This window comes from Macrotis lagotis, chromosome 1, assembly GCF_037893015.1.
Source record: "Macrotis lagotis isolate mMagLag1 chromosome 1, bilby.v1.9.chrom.fasta, whole genome shotgun sequence".
Lineage (NCBI taxonomy): Eukaryota > Metazoa > Chordata > Mammalia > Peramelemorphia > Peramelidae > Macrotis > Macrotis lagotis.
In genome coordinates this window covers 131179186-131205029 of record NC_133658.1, presented here as the reverse complement: position 1 = coordinate 131205029, position 25844 = coordinate 131179186, and the positions used below count along the sequence as shown (strand labels likewise).

At 36.9% G+C, this 25844-nt stretch overlaps 1 protein-coding gene and 1 long non-coding RNA gene across 10 annotated transcripts in view; one reads left to right on the top strand and one right to left on the bottom strand.

Annotated features, from left to right (window-relative positions):
* LOC141503228 (uncharacterized) overlaps positions 1–19556 on the bottom strand; it is a 70917-nt gene extending 51361 nt beyond the window's left edge. For 3 of the 4 annotated variants that reach the window (XR_012472789.1, XR_012472790.1, XR_012472788.1), the window contains exon 1: positions 14661–15490. This is a non-coding gene — a long non-coding RNA (uncharacterized LOC141503228). Of the gene's footprint in view, positions 1–14660; positions 15491–18979 lie in introns of those variants that run through there. The other variant, XR_012472791.1, reaches the window with a different exon arrangement.
* ADD2 (adducin 2) overlaps positions 1–25844 on the top strand; it is a 167037-nt gene that overhangs the window by 90772 nt on the left and 50421 nt on the right. For 3 of the 6 annotated variants that reach the window (XM_074208383.1, XM_074208409.1, XM_074208415.1), the window contains exons 1-5: positions 1752–1868; positions 14691–14906; positions 16249–16387; positions 18401–18552; positions 19042–19122. In XM_074208383.1, coding sequence (XP_074064484.1) covers positions 14724–14906; positions 16249–16387; positions 18401–18552; positions 19042–19122 — 555 coding nt within the window. In that variant the 5' untranslated portion in view covers positions 1752–1868; positions 14691–14723. Of the gene's footprint in view, positions 1–1751; positions 1895–14690; positions 14907–14962; positions 15534–16248; positions 16388–18400; positions 18553–19041; positions 19123–25844 lie in introns of those variants that run through there. The other 3 variants (XM_074208390.1, XM_074208398.1, XM_074208404.1) reach the window with 3 other exon arrangements.

Genomic DNA, 25844 nt, shown 5'->3' with positions numbered 1-25844 from the left:
CTTTATCTTTCTCATCCATAAAATGGGAATAATAAAAATTATTATGAGGTTGTCAGGAAAAAAAACTTAATAAATCTTAAAATCCTATAGAAATGTGACCTTCTCATCCTTCTACTGCTATTATTGCAATTGTTATTATTATTTCTTTTTTTTAAGGTTTTTTTGGCAAGGCAATGGGGTTAAGTGGCTTGCCCAAGACAACACAGCTAGGTAATAATTGTCTGAGGTCGCATTTGAACTCAGTACTCCTGACTCCAGGGCTGGTGCTCTAGCCACTGCACCACCTAGCTGCCCCTATGTTATTATTTCTAGTCAATGATCCTCTTCCCTCCCCCTACTCACCTTCCTCTAAGAACCCCCAAATTAATCAATTTGGAATAAAAATATAAGTATATCCCTAAGATCTAGTTAATAAATAACCCAAGTTTGCCCTTCTGCTGCTTGACCTCTGTAATCTGTAACATATGGATTATTGTCAGCCCTTTTTCATATATAAATAATAATTAGGAAATGTACTACCTCTGAAGTCATAAGATCTAGGTTCAAACACTATCTCACATGCTTGCAACATGCACAATCTTGGGCAAGTCACTTAACCTCCCCTGAGTCTCAGTTTCCTCATCTGTAAAATGAGGAGCTGGAACTAAATGGCCTTAGATCTTAGTTAAATCATCCATTGAGTATGACTAGCGAAGTACTGGATAATAGACACTCTGTTTAGGAAAATAATAAGTAGAATGAGCACTCCTTGAATGATCAGGTATCAGAATATAAAGATATCTTTTGAATTAAAGAGATCACAGGACTCATCAGAGCCAGAAGGGATCTTAGAAACATCTAACCCAACCCTTTCATTTCAATGATGAGGAAACCAGTGTCCAATGAAAGGTAAAATGATTTACCCAAAAACGTATTAGCCTAGTGCTTAATGAATGTTTGTTGGAGTGTTGCCTCATAGAAAAACTGGGATTTGCTACCCAGTCTTCCCCAAAATATGATCTTGTGTATTTGCCATACTCTGCCTATCTATAGTCATATCTATATATCTCTTTGTCAGCCCTGGGGAGGAAGATGTACTTAATGTTCCTATAAAAGGCAAAGGATGATTAGATAATGCTATCCAACCAAAGTAATAAAGTACATTTATTCACTTATCTTACTCCTTGTATATTACTGTGAAGAGAAGAAAATAGGAAGATTTTTTTTTAACACCAAAGAATTCTTAACCTGGGGCATTTGAACTTGAAAAAAAAATGCTTTTTAAAAATATAGTCAATTTCCTTTGCAATACTATACATACACACAACACACACACACACACACACACACACACACACACACACACAGTTAAAAGCCCTCATTAAATTTGGGCCCATTTGGTACAATGGGCAATGTGGTTCTGGGCTTGAATACTGGCTTAAGACCTATTATCATTCTAGCTCTGTTTCTCCACCTGTAAGATGGGAGTGGAGTGAGGTTAGATTAGATAAATTCCAAGGTCCCTAAAAACACTAATTACTAGCAACCTCTTAGCCCTTTCTGTGCATATCTATGTCAAGACTGGAGAGGAAGTTGTACTAATAAAACTACAGCAGGCAAAGGTTTAGATAACTCTAGCCAAGCACAAGATGACATGAGTCAAATTCATCCCCCCACCCCCATCCCATGCTCCATGATGGGAGGAGGACAGTGTGGTTTCTGTTTATCTAATCAGAACACCAGGGTGCAATTGAGTTGCTGTAAAACTTGCTTATTTTACAAAGTGTGGGAAGAGAGGGCACTACAGTCCTCAATCTTTCCACCTTCTGAAGCCCAGTGGTCTGTGACAGCCCCTCTTCTGCGGTTATGGGACCCTGGATTTCTAAGAGGTTGGTTGGCGTTTGACTTGAAGTAGGTGGGTTGGGATCCCAAGCTCTAGGAACTTCCCCTGTCTGGCCATAGAGGTGGTCTGGGAGCTTGGAAGATGTGTGGCATCAGAACAACTAGCTTCTCTGGACTGGAGGGCTGGGAATCAGGGATGAGTTCCCCCAAGGAAGTTACACAGATTTTAGTAGCACATGAATTTGATAAGTTATGTAGTCAAATAACTTCAGAAGTCAAAGTGTTGGCATATGTTGGAATATGACTGATACCCAAGACCCTGGGGCATCACAGACTCATAATGAAGCAGGAATCATACAGGGCATGAATAGTGGATGTAGAATCAGGAAATGGATGGAAATAATAGCTTTATGATCCTGAGCAAGTCACTTAACTTGTCTGAGTCTTCATCTCCTTATCTATAGAAGGGAGTTAGACTAGATAATTTTTGTATTTCTTTCAAGCTATAAAAGCTTGTGAGACAGCTGAGGAGTGCAATGGATCATGAAATGGGGTCAGGAAAACCTAAGTTCAAATTCTATCTTAGCCCTTTACTAGCTATGTGATCTTGGGCAACTGAACTTCTCCTCTTCTGTAAAGATGAATTATAACTACAGCACCTCCCCTCATAGTGTTGTTGTGAGGATCAAATGAGATAAAATATGGAAAGTGCTTTGCAAACTTTTAAGTCCTCTATTATTATTATTATTAAACTTTAAAATGAATGGAACTTAAGTCTGCATTAACAGAAGCAGAGTGTTCAGAAGGAGGGAAATGATAATGCTTTGGTATTTTGTCCTCAGAATACACATGGAGTCTTGCATCCAGTTGTGACTAAGTCATTTTAGGAAAGAGGTCAATAAGAAGTCTACAGGAGTGTGTGACCTACTAGTTGGAGATATTCAGAGAAGCCTATATGAAGTTGCATAAGAAAGAGTTGTCATATATTTTCCCTTGAGGGGGGGAAATGGCTTCCAGACATATCCATTATCCCTCAACCACAACAGGAGACATCATGATTATTAAGGAAAGAGTACAGGATTTGGAATCAAAGGATGTGGATTTGAATTCTGATTTTTTTTGTTACTTATTATCTGTGTTTCCTTGGGTAAATGACTTAACCTCTCTGGGCTGTTTTCTTATCTAAATTAGTAATTGAATACATGATCTCCAAAGGTCCCTTCTACCTCAAATCAAAGGCTCTATAACTCTACAGAAGCCTGCCCAAACTAACTTGGAAGTACCTTAGAAATTTAAAAGTAGTTTAGAAAATTCTGTTTCTAACTTTTTAAAAGTGTGCAGATATGAGTTATAATAAATAAAAAATCTTGCTAATTATGAAAGTTTCATACTATCATTAAATAATATCTTAAAGCACAATATATACATGGGAGAGATTCATCACAAATGAATCAATATTTCAAATAATCTTTATAATTTTGAACTTTTTATCTGACTTCATCAGATATAATCAGGTCATAATTATTTCTCCCTTATAATACAACTTATGGGTTTCTGCTAAGAGTAGAAGTTTCAGTGCTATTATATTCTCATTGTTCACTTGCACTCACATATTAGTATCATCTTCAATTCTTAGTTTCTTTGCAAGAAGTCTATTTTGTGTTTACCTAAAAGTAAATATTGTAATCTATTGATTCACTTACCCAGAAACACTGAAATATGTCATAAGACACTAAAAGAAAATCTATCAGTAGGGATGTTACAGTAAAACTTTTTACATGGAATTCCCATTCTTTCCTCAGGATGCATCATATGTTGCATGTGAATTGTGACCATATGAATATGAACCAGGCAAGAGTAGGGCCAGAGTCAGTCTAAATATTAAATATTAGGAATATTAATGAAAGTTTCATTTCTTTCTTTTTAAGTTAACAATAAATATAAATACAAGTTTCAGTGTGTTCTTCCTATACCCCTATGGATTATCTTACCCTGGCATACAAGCACTCCATTTTAAAAATCACTAGTTGAAAGCAAATGTTTTAAAGTGGAGAAAGTTATTGCTCTTGATGCATGCATCCCAGTATCCAATAAAATGAGCTGTTTGGAGTGGATAGCAAATGTTCCTTAAAGATATTTACTTAATAATTAATTAATAGTTATGATGAATAATTAATAATATATTTAAAGCAAATATTTATTCAATATATTTAATATATTAATAGTTGTAGTTAATTATAATTATATTAATGATATATTTAAAACAAATGCTTCTTAAATATATTTATAAACACATTAATCAGCATATTTATTCAAAATGACATTTGCTGTATTTTAAGTTATAGGAACTGAATTCCATTCTTGACTCAGCTACTTCTACTTGTATGACTTTGGGAAAGCAACTTCAATTTTTCTGTGACTCAGATTCTTTATCTATTGACATATATCACCTTTCAGTCCTAACTCTAAATCTGATCATATACTTTAGGTAAACCTTAATATCTATCACTATAAAATGAGACAATAGGACTAGAAATTTTCTAAATCCCTTCTAGCCCAGACAAGTTTATTTTTGTCTATGTATTCAATACTTTTAAGAAATTTTGACCTGTTAACAACTTCAAAACACAATTTAATTTTATCAATTTATTATCTTCCCTTTGTCTTTTTTCATCATTCAGTCTTTGAAGAGCAGGTTAAATCTTAGCAAATTTCAGTTTTCAAATGGGCAGTCATAAACTGGCATTGGTAATAATAACAACTAGAATTTATGTAACATTTTGAGATTTGTGAAGCACCTTATTCACTTTATCCTCACAACAACCCTAGGAGACAGTGACAAAATTATCTCTGTTTTTTCAAGGTGAGAAAACGGAGGCAGACAGAGGTCAAATGACTTTCCCAGATTCACATATTGTCTGAGGCCAAATTTGAATCTGGGTCTTCTTGACTCTAGACCCAGAACTCTAACCACTGTACCACCTGGTTTCCTTAGGATCCTCATTTCATGTTGTAGCAATCAGAGGCTTTAAGTATCTCACCAAGAGTGGCCAAACCAAGATTATAATTATTCCTGTGGGAAGGACAGACGGATAAAATGGCAAGAGAACTAATATGGGTGTCAGAAGACTAGAATTTAATTCCCTTACTTTTAGATTATCTGGTGTAGCTTTGGATAAGTAATTTCCTGCTATATGCCTCTGTTTCCCCATGTATAAGTTAAATGATTTCTAAGGATTGTAGGGTTTTTAAAAAATCATTCAATCATGTTCCTTCTGCTTAGAGCTTTGAGCTGGGTATATAACTACATTTATTATATTAGAAATACAGCTGAGATTTCAAAGTATTAAAGGATAATAGGGATAAAATAGGCCTCACCTTTTTGGGTTGGAATGGAGGACAGTTAATATCTGCTATGACCCTTGCCTTGAAATCTCTAAAAGATATCAAAACTGGTCTGGAGGGCAGGGCAGGGAAATGATTTTGATATCGTCTTAAGTTCTGATATGTCAAAGTTAGACATTAGAGTGCATATTGGAGTGTGAGTAAAGAATCTGGCAATTCTCTTACTAGCTAAGTACTGGGCTCATTGAAGTTCTTCTACTTGGGTTATTCATCTGGCTATACAGATGGACTAAGTCCTGGAACCCATTCTGAGCATGTGATGAGGATGAATGAGATTAGCAGAATGAATGACTTACATGGGGAAGAAGAAATGGCATGCAAGATATTTAGAGGTAGATTCATAGCATCATAGAATCTCAGAGTTGGAGGGACCTCAAAGGTCATTTTAGCCTAACCTGTATATGACTAAAAATACCTGCTTAATTATTCCAAACAAGTTGTCAGTCTGACTTTGCCTGAAGACTTTTAATGGTAGAAAAACTCACTACTTCCTAAAGCCAAGACTAGAAGTATTTAGTAAGCACCTACTACTATGTAGCAAGCACTCTGCCAAGCTCTGGCAATACAAAGAAAGGTAAAAACAATGCCTGCTATTAAGAAATTCACAATCTAAATGAGAATACAACATGGAAACAACTATATATGAACAATATATACATACATATATTATGCATATATATATATATATATATATATATAATAAATTGGAAACGATTTCAGAGGGAATTAGCACTAAGAGGAATTGGGAAAGGTTTTTTTCAAAAGATGAAATTTTTACTGACAATTAAGCCAGGAGATTGGGCAGCTGGGTGTTAACAATGAATGGATCACCTGGCCTGGAGTCAGGAAGACCTGAGTTCAAATGTAGCTTCAGACACTTTGTGACTCTGAGCAAACCACTTAACCCCTTTTGCCTCAGTTTCTTCATCTGTAAAATGAACTGGGGAAGAAAATGTCAAATTACTCTAGTATATTTGCCAAGTAAACCCCAAATGGGGTCATGAAGAATCAGATATGAATGAAAAACAGAAACTTGAATGATGAAAAGGAAGGAATGGGAAGTAGCCAATGAAAATACATGGAATCAGAAGATGGATCAGTAAGGAGACCAGTGTCACTAGAATGTAGAGTAAATGAAAGAATAAAGTGTAAGAAGACTGTAAAGGAAGAAACAGGTCAAATTATGAATTTTATAGAAAGTTCTTGGATCAAACCTAAATCTTGAAATTATTACCTAGTTACTCTATGATACTTTCCCAAATAATCTTGCTCTGTAACTTTGTATCTCCAGTCACCCTGATCCATTTCTGGCCACTGGACCCAGATGTCTCTGGAGGAGAAAGTGAATCTGGTGACTTAATACAGCACCCCCTCACTCAAATCTAATTCATGTCATGGCATCACCTCCTTGATGTTGTGGTCTTCTTTGAGAGCAAAGAAAAAACATCATCAGCTCTGTAACTGGGGTCAAACAGAACAGGTCAAGTACTTCTTCCATACTCCAGCCCTTTAGCTAAGTGTAACAGTGGATAAAATCATTAAAAAAAAATCTGAGTTCAAAATCTGACTCCAGACCTTTGCCAGCTGTGTGTGATCCTGGGCAAATCATTTAACTTCTCTGCTTTAGCTTCTTCAATAGTAAAATGTGGATAATAGTAGCCCCTACCTCCCAGGGTTGTTTTGAGGATCAAGAGATATTGTGCCTATATAGTAGGTATTTAATAAGGCTCTTCCTTCCTTCTTTCCTTTCCATTTTCTTGCTTTTTTCTTTCTTTCTTCTCTTTTTTCCATTTTTCTTTTTCTTTCCTTTCTTTTTCTCTTTATTTCTCCCCCCTCCCTCCCTCCCTCCCTTCCTTCCTTCCTTCCTTCCTTCACTATAGAATCATCTAGATATGCAAATGACTCTAAAGGTCAACTCCCTATATAGTTGAAGAAATTGGCTCAGGGGAAGTGAAATGACCTACCCAGAGCCACCCAGATAATAAGAAGCGGATCTAGGGTCTGAACCCAGTTGCTCTAACTCCAAATCTGGCACTCCTTCAAGAACAATCTACTGCCCCCTACAAATATTTTAAAAGAGCTATTAACCTTCCCTTGTCCAAGTGTTTTCTTCTGACATTTAAACCTTTACAGTTACTTCAAATGATTTGCATGTAACAAGATTTCAAATCCCCCTCTCCATCCTAGTCTTGGTCCTTGGAACCTCCTCCTGCTTGTCATTGTTGTTCCTAAATTTTGGTGCTTAGAACTGAACACAATATTTCATATAAGGCCAGTCCTGGCTAGAGGACAAGTGAAATTACCTCTTTCTTAGCACTCTTATTTTCCCTTCTATCATCTTTCTGGTTGAAGTTCTAAGGCAGAGGCTTCTTATTTATGTGTCCATGATGATCAGACAATGCTGTTAAGAACACGTGGCCTCTAATCCCTGTGAGGATCAGCTTGGTTGGGTTCCACTACTTGCTAATGATACACAAAGCTGTCTTTGAAAAACTGTCCTTTTGCAGACTTAATGCAATAATGTCTATATTTTCTTTTTTTTATTTTTTAAGGGTTTTTTTTTTTTTGCAAGGCAATGGGGTTAAATAGCTTGCCTAAGGCCACATGGTTAGGTAATTATTAAGTGTCTGAAGTCGGATTTGAACTCAGGTACTCCTGACTCCAGGGCCGGTGCTCTATCCACTGCGCCACCTGGCTGCCCCTAGGGTCTACATTTTCAAAAGGATCTGGACATTTTACCTTCTTCAGGATAATTTTGTGGGCATCCAACTTGATTCAGTAGAAAATACCTTTCAGGAGGTCAAAAATTTACACTTAGATTATACTACTTATACTTTCGTAGCCTTGAGGAAGTCCCTTAACTTCTCTGGTCCTTCCTTTGGTCATCTGTGAAATATAGAAGTATAAATATAGATGTATAAATGAATTTTTGGAGTTTGAAGGATCCCTGTGTATCCTTCAAACTCCAAAAATTCATTTATACATCTACATCCATACATGGATGGACATATATATACATATATACACACACACATACATACACACATACATCTACTCACATCCAGTCAGCTAGGTGGTACAGAGGATAGAATGAATGCAGGACCTGAAGTCAAGAAAACTCATCTTCCTGAGTTCAAATCTAACCTCAGGCACTTACTAGCTGTGTGACCCCGGGAAAACCCCATTTGCCTTAGTTTCCTCATCCTTAAAATGATCTGGAGATAGAAATAACCACTTTAGTATCTTTGCCAAGAAAACCTCAAATAGGTTCATGAAGAGTCAGAAATGACTGAACAACAACGACAGATAGATTGATTGATTGATAGATGGACGGATGATAGATTGTAGATAGATATTGATTTTGATATCCAGGTCAGAGTCCTCTTAGCTCATAATATTTTGTTTTTTCCTCTGACTTTTAGCTTTGCCTAGAGAGAAGATTTTTGGAAGTGGGGGTAAGCCAGTATCTCAAGACTGGGTTTCTAGGCAACAGGGAGTGGAGCTGTTGCCAGGGGAGCAGGAGGCTGAGCGAGAAGTAGTGCTGTGCTGGGAATGACATAGTCACAAACAGAGAAAAAGCCATTCGATCAGGGCTGGCTCTGGGTAAAGTTGCAAAGGAGGGAACTTGATCTCTGGTGCCCTCCCATGGCTCCTTCCTACATTCTGAGCAAATCATCTCTCTGGTTTGATTTCCCCTTCTATAAAATGAGAATTGAACTAAAGAACTTTAAAGGTCTCTTCTGGCCCTAAATCCCCTTCTCTTAGGAGCTTTTTTGCCATCTCTTGGTCCCTTTTACCTCCAAGGACTCACTTATCTTAAAGTCTCTTATTCCATCCAAACTGGCTTCCTCCCCATTTGCCTAAAACTTTGCCTTATTGCTCATTCTCCTATCTCGCTACCTTTCTTCCCAGGAAGACTAACTACTTTGTTTAATTCTTTTTCCTGCCAAATCCTTAGTTAGTTGTCTGTTAAGAGAGCTGGTCAAGAATACATGCTAAAGTGTTAATGACTGATAATACCACATCCTAGGCAGCTTAGTAAAAAAAAAATACCAGATCTGGAATAAGAAGATTTGGGTTTGAATTCTGGCTGTGACATTTATTTATTTAGTTGGGGTGGAGATGGGGGGAATGTGCATTAAATTTTTCTGAACCTCAGTTTTCTCATCTCTAAATTGGGGGCAAAATATTTATATTCTCTACTTCATAGTATTATTGGAAGGAACTTGTTTCATTACTTTAATTGTTACATAACTATGAACTGTTTTGATTATCCTTGCCTTTTTTTTACCTTCTTTGTTTTTGGTGAGGCATTGGAGTTAAGTGACTTGCCCAAGGTCACACGACTAAGAAATGGCAAGTATCTGAAATAGCATTTGAACTCAGATCCTCCTCACTCCAGAGTCAGCACTTTATCTGCTGTACCACCTAGCTGCCTCAGAGAGTTATGCATTTTAACAGATAAAGGTGAATGCCTTAAGTCAGGGCTGTCCAAAATGTGGCCTACCTGTGGGTTTATAAAATGCTTTAGTAAATGAAGCTGAGCTACTGCAGAACTCTTACTAAAACAACAAATCAAAATATATTATCTATTGTTTCAATGGAAACTTTTAAAAAGTAAGATTGGACAACCCTGCCTTAAGTCAAAGGAACAAAACTCTAAACTTCAGGTTCTCAGATATGATAGAAAAATAGAGGTGGGAAGGTATATTTTTCTAAGAAGTTCTTTAATAGGGACTAAATCATTATCACCTGAGTGAATCCATGTATATAAAATAGACTGTGTCCTATGATATGTGGAAGTATGGTATAGTATTGTAATTGCTTGCTTTAAAGGAAAAATACATCTTGACACTTTTTTTAGCCCAGAAATATCACTACCATCTGAAGTAAACAAAGGTTAACATTTCAGTAGGCACTCTTTTTTTTTTTTTTTGGTGAGGCAGTTTGGGTTAAGTGACAGTCGTCAAGTGTCTGAGGTCATATTTGAAACTCAGGTCCTCCTGATTCCAGGGTTAGGACTCTTAACCACTATACCACCTAGCTTCAGCACAGTGGATAAGCACTGACCCTGAAGTCAGGTGGACCTGAGTTCAAATCCATCCTCGGACACTATTTAGATGTATGACCATGGGTGAGTCGCTTAACCCTGATTGCATCACACCTGCCTTTCTGATTCATATTGGTCACTGAATCCAGAAGGCTCTGAAGGAGAAAGTAAAGCTAGTGACATTGCACAGCATCCCCTCACTCCAATCCAATTCATGTGCTTTTCATGGCATCACCTCACTGATGTCATGGTCTTCTTCGAGAATGAAGACCAAACATCATCCCTGACAATGGAATAGGATTTGCCTCTCCTTGTATGACATATCTCAAGCTTACCTCCTACGAGTTCACTTCATCGCTTTCATTCTATTCAAATAAACAGGTTTGTTTTTTTTTTTAACTCAGCCATCATGTCCTAGGTACTGGGAGATACAAAGACATGACACAGAATCTTCTCTCAAGGAATTTACAGATAAATTGTTAGGTCTAGGATATATATATATATATATATATATATGTATGTATATATATATACATATATATATATATATCAATAAATATGATGCCAAGTCAAATGAGAAATGGTCAAAGGAAGGTTCCAAGACAAGAGTTCTAAGAGAAAAAAATTTTTCTTACATGTGAAGGAGAGTCAGGAAACAGTACATTAAGACTATCATCTACTTATTCCTGGGTACCATGCCTCTCTTACAGCCAAAAATTGTATGAATTGTCTTGATTTCTATATTACATGGTTGACGCACATTCAGCTTGAATTCTACTAAATCCCCTCCAAACACACTCCAGATCTTTTTTTTCTGAGATGGACTGCTGCCTAGCCCTGCCCCTCCATATCGTACTTGGGAAAATGGTTTTTGGAACTCAAAAATTAGGCTTTACATTTATTCCTATTAATTTCAACTTTGATTTCAACCAGTATTCTTACCTGTCAAAATTTTTTTGAGTACTTTCTTCTAGTATACTAGCTAAACCTCCCAGCTTCACATAAAAGATGGTATTTGAGCTTTTTGAAAGTTAAAAATCTTCAAGAGATTTTGAGACATAGAGGTGAGATGGGAGTTCATTTCAAGCATGAGGGTCAGATAGTGAAAAGACACAGAAATGGGGGTATCACATATGAGGAATAGCAAGATAACCAATTTGGCTGGAATGTAGAGTGTGGGAAAGGGAATAATATATATGAGACTGGAAAGTTAGATGGGAACCAGGTTATGAAGGACTTTAAGCCTCAAGCAGAGAAGATTTTATACATACATATATATCTGTACACACATACACATACATATACACATACATGTATACGTATTGTATATACATATACATACATATATACATACATTTCTGGGGGTAAGGCAATGGGGTTAAGTGACTTACCCAAGGTCACATGGCTAGGTAATAAGTGTCTGAGGTTGAATTTGAATTCAGATCCTGCAAATTCCATGGTTGTGCTCTATCCACTGCTCCATGTAGCTATCCCCTGAGAGAAGATTATATTTTTAATATCAAGGATGGGAATGACATAGTCATTCCTGGGTTTTAGGCAACTGTTAGGAGAATATTCTGGAGAAGAGTAAAGAGACAAGGAGTCGATTTAGAAGGCAATTATTGCAAAAATCAGGATAAGAAGTGATAAGGGTTGAAAGTAGGAAGATGTCTTTGTGACTATAGGGTTGGGGACAGTTACAAGAAATGTTGTTGAGGTAGAAATGCCAAAAACTTGGTGACTAATTGGATATATGATACAAGGTAGAGTGAAGAGTCAAGGATAGCACCAAGATTGCAAACCTAAAGTTTTGGAAGGTTGGTAATAAACTCATCAATAAAATGCAAACCTTTTTATGGACTCATAAAATTACATAATATTAAACAGCAAACTAAAATGAAGTTTAGACTAGGAAAATGATGTCAGTAGAATCAATATGATAGCAAAATAGAGCTAGAAGCAGCATTCTATAGCATCTAGGGTATTGGTCCACTGGGGACATCTCCACCTTAGCTGGAAGTCACTATCTTCCCACCTAATTACCTACATTTGAAACTACCCTCACCTCTATCACATATACTCTTTTTACTCTTCCAAGTCTTCCTTTGACAGAATCTTATTTGTAGCTGTATAGCCCTTTACAATATACAAAATATAGTATCTCTTTATTTTTGTACATGCCCCATAGCAATTTCTGAGACTTCATTAATATAAACTTTTGACAATCAGTCCTATCTAAAAAAGGAAAAATCATCTGATCTAATTTTTTCCCAACAATTTAGAATTTGAATCTATTGATTACCCATAAATATTGATCCAGGAAAGCATGGGGAACATGGAATGCATTTCAATAAAAGTGAACTGGGGAGCAAAATAGAAACTATTTGACTTGTTTTCATATAGAATATGATCACATATGATAAGTGTTTTATATATAGATAAGTATACATATCTATCTATCTATATCTATATCTATATCTCTCTATATATATGTATATACACACATTTACTCATATGTATAAGCCCACCTGGGCTTTAACTCTCCATCCCACAGAGTGTATTGATAAATATTCTTTGTGTTGACTTGATGACTATACTTTCACAGGCAGACTTGAAGTTCTTAAAGAAAGATCAACATGATAAGAGTCATAGGGGTTACCTTGGTACATTATAATGTGAATATATAATCCCCTCACTCATCATGCTAGCTTCTAGATCACCGAGCAATTTGGTTTCTATTTAAAGAAAAACATTCACTTACAAGAACGGTACTTAACTACAACAATTTACTTAATAATATGGAAAAAATATAAAATCACATGAACTTACATTTAAAAAATTGTTTAAATAATAATCACAATCCACATATAAGTTTTCGCATAAATATATTATGTTTCTGTGGGGGAGAGTGGGCAAACATAGATATCTGCCAAGGACACAGATGAATGAGAAAAACTTATGTACTCAAGGTAACTATAGCTCTGGAAATATAAATTTCAGTGGCTTCTTTATCTCAGGAATTGTTCAAAAAAGTACTTTCATGAAGATAGCTTCTGAATTGAACAGATGCCTCAACTATTAAGTTCATGCTTGACTGCTTGGCCAACATCTTAGTGGGCATGACCTCTCAGTCAAACTAGTTGATCTATTGGATGACTTTTCTGATTTTCTGGTTCCAAGCAGCTTTTCTGCTCAGCTAGATTTATTCCATAATAGCAGTTATAATGAACATCCATCACTTCTAGGTTTAGAATTAATTGATTCAGTTCTGAAATCTTTCCTATTTTTTCTATTTCCTTCTTTACTTGCTCCTTGGGTTCTTTCTATGAATAACCCCTCTTAGCTTACATTTAGTAATCAAATTCTTATCTGCCTATAATTAGATTAATTATATCAATCCTATAATAATATTACAGCTTCAGGACTAATAAGGAAATTCATAACTATTTATATCTCTGTCCTTTCTTCATACACTTTTCCAGAGTCCCCATTGTTAGTGAATGGTATAGTTGGTGACTCAGGTTTAGTTGATAAAAGAAGATGACACCTAAAACAACTAACTTATAACTATTTTCCTATCATTGATACATGTTGCATATGTACCTATCATTGATACATGTTGCATATGTACCCTATTGGATATATATACTTTTTACCACATTTTTCTCTTCCAATCTGCCTTTGATATATTTTTTATGTAAGTGTAAAGTACTTTGCAATATACAAAATACAATATCTCTTTTATATCCTATAGCAGTCCTATGAGGTAAGGACAACAGATATTTTTTGAGTTTATAATAATATTTTATTTTTCCCAATTACATGTAAAAACATTTTTTAACATTTAAAAAACTTTGAGTCCCAAATCCTTTCCTTCCCTTCCTCTTTCTCCTCCATAAGATAATAAACAATCTGATAGAGGTTACACATGTGCAATCATGTAAAGCATAAAACATATGTGAAAAAATGTGAAAAAGTTTGTTTCAGTCTGTATTCTTTCTCTGAAGGCAGAAAGTATTTTTCATCATGAGTCCTTTCAGATGACAAGTATTTTTAATTCCATTTTGCAGATGAGAGATTAAGGTTCAGAGAGATTATGACTACCTAAGTCATTAAATGGAAGAATAAAAATTTGAACCCAAATTCTCCTTCCGAAAGTCCTGTGCATTCTCCTGCTGCTTCTGAAGTTCACCTGAACCTCATTTCACTCATTTACAAATTCAAGTCCCTAGAAGGACTTGTCCTGGACTGGACCAAAGAAAGACCTGGGACTTAGACTTCCCAAGAATGACTGTGCCTCCAGGTCAAATCTCAGTAAAAGGGACTGATACCTGTGACTCCTTTACCTTTGGGGATCATTCACCAGAATACAGACTTCACTAACCTTAATTCTTATCCTCCTTCCTGCTTGTAGGATCTTGAGAGTGAGTGACAGACTATCGGGAAAATGAGTGAAGAGAGTGCCACTGAGGCCACTTCCCCCCCACCTCCCCAGGGGCAGCGTTACTTTGATCGATTCTCCGAAGATGACCCAGAATATATGCGCCTTCGAAACATGGCAGCTGACCTCCGGCAGGATTTCAACATGATGGAACAGAAGAAGAGGGTCACCATGATCCTTCAGAGCCCTGTAAGTGGAGTCTCTTCTGGCTCAAGGGACAGACTGAACTGGAAATGTGTGTAAAGACTAAGGGTTCAGGAAAGGGCTAATTCCTGGCTTTTCTTTCTTCTTAGAAAGTTAGATTTTTTTTTAAAGTCCTCCTTACATTTCTGAATAGAACATTATTTTCTCGTCCAGAAAAAGCAAAACTTTATGCCCATAGGTAATAAACTATCACTGAAGATCCACAAGAGGCTAAAGTTTTTTTCATGAAGTTGTGGAGGGGATTCTAATTCTCAGGGAGGATGGTCTTATGGTCTTCCAATCTAGAGATTTTATGTTTCTATGAACTTGAGCTTTTATTTCTGTATTCTTATAAATGGCAAGCTAGGAATTGTGGGCCAGAATACTAGGAAGTAAAGAGACATGAGTTAACCTTCTATACTTCCACAGTATCAGCCCAGAGCCCTGAGGAATCTCTGAGAACAGTTAAATAGAATACTTAAAACAGTAAGTAGCCTGGGAAACAAGAGCTCCAAATGTGATTATGACCTCAAAGCCTGAACAACCAGGTTTAGAATCAGAATATTAAACTTGGATCTTACAGCTCATCTAGTCTAACCTCTCATTTTAAAATTGAAACTGAAATCCAGAAAGGTAAAGTTATGAGCATGGTTAATTAAGAAAATATTTTCCACCTTTTGGAGGAAAAAATATGTTATTTCAAGAACTAATGATCTTACAGTATCCCTTGGTTCTATTCCAGTGTAGTTTTTTGGAGACATTTGATATGGGTTCAAATCTTAACTTTTGTATAATAATAAGATAGTAGGCAAAAAGTCTTCTCCCTTTCCTAGCTTCAGATTCCTTAGTGGTAAAAGGGAAATATTGGGCTAGAAGATCTCTAAGTTCCCTTTTAGGTCTAAATAAAATTCCTCTAGCATGTATAAGACATTGTATAACTCTGGATCAGTCATATATTGAGGTTGACCTTTTTGAGTTCAACTGCTTAACTGAGAACAGTGAATCTGAGTCATAGAGCAAGGGAGCTCTATGCCTTTGGGGTCTTCTCATTGTGACCTGACTAGAGCAATTTAAGGTGGAGTTTCTCATAGAGAAATAATGGAATTGATTCCAAGGAGCCCAGAAGGGTCAGAAGATTAGAATTTGTCAGACAAAAGTACCCCCTTACTGTTTTCCTCTATTCCTTTTTTAAAACCAAAACCCAAAGCACCAAGTAGTGTGGGGCCCATCATCCCAGGGTCCCTTGACTGAAGGAAGGAAAGTAGTGTCAAAATTTGTGGAATTCTGGGGCACTTGAATAATTTGGGAAGGAACCAGCCACTACAAGAACCATGGAATCCTTCTTCAGTCTTTCAGAGAGGAGCTGGAGAGCCTTATCCAAGAGCAGATGAAGAAAGGAAACAATTCTTCCAACATCTGGGCCCTCCGGCAGATTGCAGACTTCATGGCCAGCACCTCCCATGCTGTCTTTCCAACTTCTCCCATCAGTACGTGGGCAGAGGGAAGCTGGGGGCAGGGGGGGTGAAGGAAAGGATGGGGAACACAGAGGCAGTAGCTGTTGCCAAGTTACCAAACTGGGTGAGGCTGGGCTAATAGGCCTGATGGGAATTGCAACCTCAGAGCTATTATCCCTTTGCTCTGTGTGTCTGTTGCTGCTGCTGTAATGCCTACTGCATAATTTTCTCTACTTAATCTAGGGTGGGTAGATTCAAGGAAGGGACCCTGGGGAAAGGTCTCATGCATGCCAATTATAGTGCTGATGTTGAGGTAACAAGGAAAACACATATATCATGGGGGTTTTCATGAAGGATCAAATTCTTCAGATAACACATTTATCCACTAAGGTTTTATTATATCTTAAATATGGTTATGCTCCCTTGACATCATGGTATTCAGGTGGTCTTGGAAATGCTGGGATTTGAGAGCCAATTCAATGTTTTATTTTATTACAGCCTTTATTAATAAGGAATAATACTTATTTTTTATGGGGAAGGAGAATTGACAAATGACTAGTACTTCTGCCCAGTTTTTTTAGGACAGTTCCACTGTTGTCTCCCCTATCATCAACCTTAAGTCAACCACTTAACCCAGTGAGCTCAGGAACAATTCAACTTAATTTCTTCATGTCTGACCATTTGTTGGGTATATCATGGAGGGAATTTCTGATTAGGTTTGGGTTGGATTAGATAGTCTTAAATTCTAAGATTCTGAGATAGATCACTTGTGAATCCAAACAAGTTCTTTGTTTCAACAAACCTTCCTCCTTGGCCCTCTTTTTTAAATCCACTTCCAAGAATTATGAATCCTGAAACAGGGATAAGGGTCTGGACCTGTTGTTTTACTGATATAGCTCACTCCCTGGTGAGGAAACTCTTCTACCAATGCAGGGTGGCATCTTCTCTGCAACTTCTTGTCATAATTACTTAGAGCACTGAGAAACCAGATCTTTTATGTATCAAAGGAAGTATTTGAACCCAGATCTTCCTACTTATGAGTCCACTCCACAATGCTGAGCTGAATAACAATATTTATTTGTCTATATTTTATAGATATTTGTTTTGTATATACTCATGTGTACATGCTAGCTTATCCCTGAGATCTAAGACTATTTGTTTTATATCTTTATTTCAGCAGCAACTAACAAATTGCATGGTACATATTTGATGATTAACATAAGCCTGTTGATTGGAAATAACCCACACCTATGTATTTAACAATTACAATGCACTTTAGCCCTACAAAAGTAGATAATTATTAACCCCATTTTTCAGAGAATGAAACAGAGGTACAGAGATGTTAAAGTGCCTGGTCCAAATGTCAGCACCAAGATTCAAAAACAAAACAAGGGACAAGTTATTCCCTGACTCCAAGACTATCATTCCATCCTTCCTTTTCTACAGACTGTCTTATTATCCTCTGCAGACCAACCCCAGTAGACATTACTAAATAGAGAATATGATCTAAGACTTGGTAAAATAGACCGGGAGTCAAGAATTCAGGTTTTTGACTTGACTTGAGAGTAAGTTACTTAACTTCTGAGCCTCACTTTCTCCGATATTTTTGACAAAACAAATACTCTATAGGAAGAGCTCTAAAGTAACAGGATTATGAAGGAATTGGCACCATTTCCCAGATGAAGTAGAAGATGGAGAATCAGCCTCATTTCAAGTGCTTCCTCTGACCCAGATTTGGTCCTATGATTCTGGGAAAATTATTTAAGTTCTTAGTGCTCAAATCTAGGCAATTAGTTGTAGAAATTGCCTCAACCTGTAAAGAGACTATCTGTAAAGAGACTATCCTTACCAAGGATTTCTCTGTACCAATATTCACAGGTCCTATCCCTATGTTATTGCTTGTAAGTCACATAAAGTCTCTATCACTGGAATGTGAGGAAGAGTTTTGACTCTAGGAAGGTCAAAAAAAGAGAGAAAAACCCAGTGACCAGGTTGCTTGATCCTGGGGTATCAGCTATGCTCCCCTGCTCCCCTGCCCCTCCATAGATCTCTCCATGATGACCCCCATCAACGACCTCCACAGTGCTGACTTGCCAAACTTGGCCAAAGGAGAACGCCTCATGCGCTGCAAGATTGGCAGTGTCTACAGACTCTTAGACCTATATGGATGGGCCCAGCTAAGCGACACCTATGTCACGGTAAGAAGAAAGAGGGACATGTGGGAAGGCAAGTGGGGGTGGTGTGGGAGGCCAAATAATCTCATAATTCCCACTTGGAGAGACTCTTATTCTTGGTTGTGCTGATGAATTCTATCCACTATGACTATACATCCAAAGCAGAAGCAACCAATGAGCATATCCTTCTTGTGAGAGCTGTTTTATTCTCATCTCCTTCCTTGATCTATCAGTACTTTCCTTTCTCTATTTTTCCCCAGTTACAGAGAAAAAAAAAACTTCTACCTTCTTCTTCTCTCCCAATAGAATATAGAAGATCAAGTTATTTGAAATGCCAATTGTAAAGTGGGGGGCATGAAAGAAGGGTAGTAGGCAAATTCCCAGAGAGAAGTGCAAGTTCAAAAAGACTGAATGTAAAACTTCAGGACAGAGCAGAGAGTGGAGCACTTACAGGAATATACCAGTTAGTCCAAGACCAGAGTTTTCCCTTAAACATCTGTGTCCTTCCTTCAGCTGAGAGTCAGCAAAGAACAGGATCACTTCCTGATTAGTCCCAAAGGCCTCTCCTGCAGTGAAGTCACAGCTTCCAGTCTGGTGAGTACTGTTCAGTCATTTTATAGTCTCTCCCTTCACCATCAATCCTCATTATGAAAGAAACATTAGGCCATCCCTCCATATTTGAAGCTCACCCCATTGAAATATTAGTTATTTCCTCATTAGCAGTTACTCTGCCCCTCTAAATGAACATATATAGTATAGCTTGTACTATAACCTTCCTTTCAATTTAGTGTCTCTAATTCCTCAAGAAATTTTTGCATCAGCCAGTAAAACTGATCGGTCACTCTGATTCAAGTCTCTCCTCACTCCAGTCCATCTTCTATTCAGCAATCAATTTGATCTTCCCAAAACACAAGTCTGATCATATCACCCATATTCTGTGGGGGTCCAGCCTCCACGGGGTCCTTGGAACCTGACAGGAGGAATAGAGTTGTCGAAATGAGTTGAGTCAACAAGTGGGTAAAGGCAGGAGCAGGTTGACTGTCAGCTGCTTAGATTTATTTTTATAGTCTCAGAATCATATCAAACAAGCAAACTAAAATCATTTCCTTGGTTACAAAAGTGTACAATTTTCATCATTAATCATAGTTCATATGGTTACAAGTTTTATCATGTAGTGGTTACAAGTGTGATTATCAATCATGTAGTTAATTTTCTTGTCCCTGCTCAGACCGTGGTGACTTCAACCTGCTTGTTGCCTAGTTTGTTGCTGCATAGTAAAGTTATTAATTAAACAGAACTTTCCTTATAATAATCTTTGATATAATTTGTTTAATGGAATGCTTTTATGTTTTTGTGCCGCATATGTAATGTTTTTCGATATGCTCCCTTGACAACCTATAGTGAGGGTAGTTATGTTTGTCCACCTGTCCATTGACTCCTTCAATAAGCAATTTTCCTTTCAGCCCTTGTTGGTAGATGCTATGGTTTCTATGACTTTTTATTCTTTCCCAATAAACTGAGGCTGTTAGAATTCACATATTGGTTACCTATACTAACTATTCTCTCACCATCTTTATCATATATTCCTGTGTATGGTAAGGGGGGCAAAACTGTTAATTTTCCCTGGAATTCTATCTGACCCATCTTGTATCTGGCTTCCCTGTATATATTCTGACATCTCCCTTGAACTCCCAGTGCTGTATCTTCCAAAGATTTCATAATGTTGAAGCCTTTTGTATGTCTCAGGGAGAGGCAGTCCTGTTGAATTTGGACAGAGTTCACAATCTGTTTTATTCAAGGAATTTCTCTGAAATCCTTCCTTGTCATTCCACTATTAGGATGAGTAAGTTTTGCAATCAATAATAGACCTATAAATATGGGTATACATGGAATCCCTATATATATTGAAGAAGGAAATGTTCCATCAGGCAGTGTGACTGCCTTGAGTCTTCTTGCCGTGACTGTGTCAAACAGTTTAGAGACCCTGGCTCCCAGCAGTATCCAATGCATTTTCACTGCTTGCCAGTCTTTTGACTTTCATGACTTCTTTCAAGTCTCAGCTAAACCTCTTTTTTTCCTATAGAAAACTTTTCCCAGTCCTCTTTTTCTTAAATTATACTGATCGAAATGAGTGCAAGAGAGAGCACTTCCTTTTGATCTGATCAGACTACATTATTAGTATTATATTCAGTTTAAGGAGAGATTTTAACAAGCTGTAGTATCAACTGCTCAACTAACAGAGGGAAACCAAGATGCTGAATGGTCTGGAAATAAGAAACCTTTGAAGGATATTGTGATATTCAGCCTTGAAAAAGGAAAGATTTAAGAAGTCATGTTTATTTTCTTCAAATTATTGAAGTTTGTCTTCAGAAAAAGGAATTAAATGTATTCTGTAAGGAAGTCATTTAACCTTGTTTACCTCAGTTTTCTCATCTGTAAATTAAGGTGGAGAAGGAAAGGGCAAACTACTCCAGTAGTATCTTTGCCAAGAAAACCCCAAACAGAATCGAACAAAGTCAGACACAGCTGAAACAACTGAACAGTAACAACAACAAAAATCATCAAATTGAACTTTTAGAACTGAAAGAACCCTTAAACATTACATAATCTAACCTCATTTTACCAATGAGGAAACTGAAGCTTAGAGAAGTATATTTGTTGTTCTTGGGTTCATTCCTAGACAGCCTAACAAGAACATTGTTTATCCAACACAAAGTTGGAAAACTACACTTGATTACTGAAGCTAATCAAGTTAAATCAATTTAACACTGCCAACTTTGTTAAAAAAGAGCTTTGTTCCCAAAAGATTAGATAATTGACTTACAATTGCATTTTTTCCCAATAACTTTACCTTGACTTCTTCAGAGATATATTGAGTATTTTGTAAATATCCTATCATTTAATCTTCTGCATATGTTGACTTTTAAACTACTACGTTTCATGCAAAATTCCAGGAAAATGGAATCTTATAAAAATTCTAAACACTTATGAGTTCATAGGACTTATAGTTGGAAGGGATCCTAGAAGTCATCTAGTCCAACTCCTTTTACTGCAAATGAGAAAAATGAAGTGGAGAAAAACCAGGAAACTTGTCCAAGGTCATATAACTATTAAATGACAGAGCCAGGATTCAAACTCAGGCCTTCTAATAACAAATATAGAGCTCATACATCTGCCCACCAGAAACAATTGGAATTCAGTGCCACTTTCCCAAATATCAGGGTTTCCTCTCCGTATCCTCCTTCCTTTGTCTACCCAGATGATTTATTCAGTTTTTTTGAACCCAGTGCAGTTATTAGGAGATAAAGGCAAACTCTGAAATCAGCAAGTGTTCCATATTAAGAAAACCAATAAAAAGTTTGATCCTTAAAATCCTCCCTAATTAAGTCTAGTTTTGTTGTTGTTGCTATTGCTTGATGTGTTTTGCTTTAGGGTCATATTTTGCTTTGCTTTGTTTAGGGTATTTTGAGAATGGATCTTTCTATCTCCTTAGGCTGGAAATGTGGCAATGACTTGTGGGCCTAATCCCACTATGCATCAGTATGGAAGTTTTACCTTGCTCTCCCTTTCTAGCCTGGATTAGTTTTGTCCCTCCTTAGTCAACTGAGTTCACCCCACTCCTAGGGACTCCATCTTTTGGTGCCACATTTAGTGGATGTTAAATTTAGCTGTAGCCCTGTTGCAGTTCAGAATTCCTGAGCTCAAGCAAATCACCAGCCTCATGTACCCCAAACAGGAACATATCACTATGTTTGCAAGTAGGTTGTTTTTAAAAGCAGAAAATCTATGACTATCCTTAAAGAGATATTTTAATCTGGTTCCTTCAAATATTATTTTTGGTCATTAGCTTCTACCTAACAAAAATAAGAAACATCTAATAAGTGCTTACTCTGAAAAAAAAGGCACTTTGTTAAGGACTGGAGATAAAAAAAAGAATCCCTACTGTCAAGGAACTCACCATCTAATGGTGGAGATAAGATGTACAAACAGGATATATGCCAGATAAATTGGGACTGGTTGTATTGGGAAGACCTAAGTTTAAGGAGGACTCTTCTTAAAGAAGATGGAATTGGGGCAGCTAGGTAGCACAGTGTAGAGAGTACTAGCCCTGGAATCAGGAAGATCTAAGTTCAAATTTGACCTCAGACACTTAATAATTGCCTAGCAGTGTCCTTGTCAAGTTAAATAAGACTTGAAAGAAATCACATAAGCCAGAAATATAGTTAAAGAAGGAAGATATTTCAGGTATGGGGACAGAGAGTGAAAACATTTGAATTAAAAGATTAAGTGTGACATTAACAGCAAAATTGTGATAGATTTAGACTTATCCAAAGTACAATGATCCAAGAACAATTCCAAAAACCTTGTGATGGAAATGCTAACCACATCCAGAGAAGGAACTATAAAGTCTGAATATAGATTGAAGCATACTATTTTCACCGTTAGAATGTATGAGTGTTGTGAGTGTATGTTTTCCTTTTTATTCTGAGATTTCTTTCACAACATGATTAATACATGATTGTGCATGTATAAGCTATATCAGATTACTTGCTGTCTTGGGGAGAGGGGAGAGAAGGAAAGGAGTGAGGAAAAAATTGGAGCTCAAAATCTTACAAGAATGAATGTCAAAAACTATACACATAATTGAGGGAAAATAAAATACTACTAAGTTAAAAAGAGATGGATTATGTTGTAAGAAAAACAACAAAGTGGTTTGTGTTACTCAATGAGAGGATATAGAGGGGAGTGAGTTTTAAGAAGACTAGAAAGATAGAAAAGGGTCAGGTTATGAAAGTCTTTAAAAGTCAGAGCATTTTTATATTTGATCCTGGAGATAATAAGGAGCCATAGGAGTTTTCTGAATTGAGTAGTAACATGGTCAGACCTGTTTTTAGAAAGATGAATTTGACAGCTAAATGGAGGGTGGACTAGGGTTGAGTGAGCTAATTATGTTATTTTTGAGTGAGGGAAACCAGCATTAATGTAGAGGTGAGGTGACAAAGATTGTAGTGGTATCAGAAAAGGGATAGGGACAATTCTACATAAGTGATATCACAAAGGTATAAATAACAGAACTTAACAGCTTATTTGATATGGGGAATAAGAGAGAGTGAGGAGCCCAGGATGACTACTTGTCTGTGAGTCTGGGTGACTGAGAGTTTGGTGGTTCCCTTAGCCATAATAGGAAAATTAGAAAGAAGATCTTAGTTAAAAAGAAACTGAGTTTAACTTTGGACATGTAAAGTTTAAGATATCTACAGGATATCCAAGTTGAGATGTCCAACAGACAATTATATATACAAAACTGGATAAGTCAGGAGAAAGTTTAGGACTAGACAAATAGATCTTTGAGTCACTGGCATGGACATGATAATTGAATCCATAGTGATCTCCCTGACTAAAGTCTTTCCTTACTCCAGACCAAACTGGAAAGTACTTTCTCAACATCTGTTGACCAAACTAAACTACCCCCCAACTCCCAGAGACCAAAAAGCTTTGAGTACAGCCCAGTCCTAATCCAACACTATAGTTATCAGTCATATGCCCACTTTAGGAAAGCAGAAATTAACTGATTTGCCTATCACATGAACACAGAGGGCACTGTGCTTCTCTGTCTTGCTACTGAACAGTTGGGCTAATCAAGATTCTGTACGTAATGCTGCCCCCTCTGTCCAGATTGAATTAAGTCTCTAAGGGTTGCCAGAGAAATACTGGTTTCTAGAAGAAACTTTGGGTTCTATTAAGTTCAAATCCCCATAAGACAGGAGCAGAATTGTTTCTTTGGGCTGCTTCAGTGCTGTGGCATCTATGCTCAGAATTTCCATCTTGGCAGGAAATAAGGAATCAGGTACAGCATAGTCCTTTTTCTTTAAGAACATTTCCTTCCATTCCTGTTTCAACATTTGTGCTTCTTGCTTCCAATTTCCTGGACAATTTCAGATCATAAGTTCATCAATTTAGAGGCAGAGAGACCTTAGAGGCAATCTACCTCTCTCATTTTGCAAATGTGGAAACTAGAAAGGTCAAATGATTTTCCCACAGCCACACAGAAAAATCAGCAAGAGTCAGAATTTAAATTCAGGGCTTCTAATGATCTTTTCTAATGCTCTTTTCAGTATACAATGCTAACTCTCAGGTGGTATCATCCTTTTAGGCATACTTATAGAATTCTGAGAAATGTTGTTTACAAAGAACATGATCCCAAAGAAAGATCTTGGTACACTATGTAATGTGGTACTTCTATCTATAATGTTTTAAAGTTTACAAAGTGCTTTCTTCACAACTCTAGTCAGGAAATGGAAAAAAAAAATTGAAAGACAAGGTTATACTACAGCATAGCAACACAAGAGGGCACTCAAATCAACTTTACATTCTTCATCCCCTCCATATTTTAGCAGGAACCGTCTACATCTGGTGCTGGGGCCAACAAAATCCATCATCTAATGTCCAACCTTATTGATAATGAGCATCTCCATACTTAGCTAGATTAGTCTGCAGATAACAATCAATCAATGAGCATTTATTAAGTATCTTACATAGAATAGGAATTGTGCTAAGGCCTGGAGTTACACAAACAAAAGGCCTTAAACAGATCTTGTTCCCATCAAGGGAGACACCATGTAGCTATAGAAATGTGTCCAAAGAAATACAAAGTAGATATAAGAAAGGGAAGAAGTACATGCTAGTTGGAGAGAATCATATAGAAAGAGGGTAGGAAATCTTTTTTTCTGCCAAGGGTCATTTGAATGTTACAACATCAATTGAGGGCTATATTCAATCAAACATTTAATTAATTCTCCCCTAAAAAAGCTGCTAGATTTATTGAATTTTGAGTCCTGCCTGTGATTGCCTTGGTAAGGTCACACCAATGTGGAGGTTCCTCACCTCTGATGTAGAAGGTTGTTGATTGTTCTGTGTTTTAAAGAAAATGAGAGATTCTCTGAGGTAATAAAGAGGAAGCATATTACATACAATTTGAAAGGAATGGAGATAGGAAATGGCGGGTCATTGAGCTCCAGTGATAGACACATGCTCTGTTACTAATAGGCCTCAACTAGACCCCTTTCCATGTTTGTAAGACCTACCAGAATCTCCCTTCCCCTGGAAAATTCACAGAGTTTTTAAGAAATCAGGATAAAAAAGAAATCATTAAAAATGGTAAAAGTCCCACATGTTCCTAAATATCCATAGCAGCCATTTTTTTAGTAGCAAAGAATTGGAAATTGAGGGGATGACCATCAATTGGGGAATGGTTGAACAAGTTATTGAATATGAATGTTATAAATTTATTGTTCTATAAGAAACCATGAATGGTT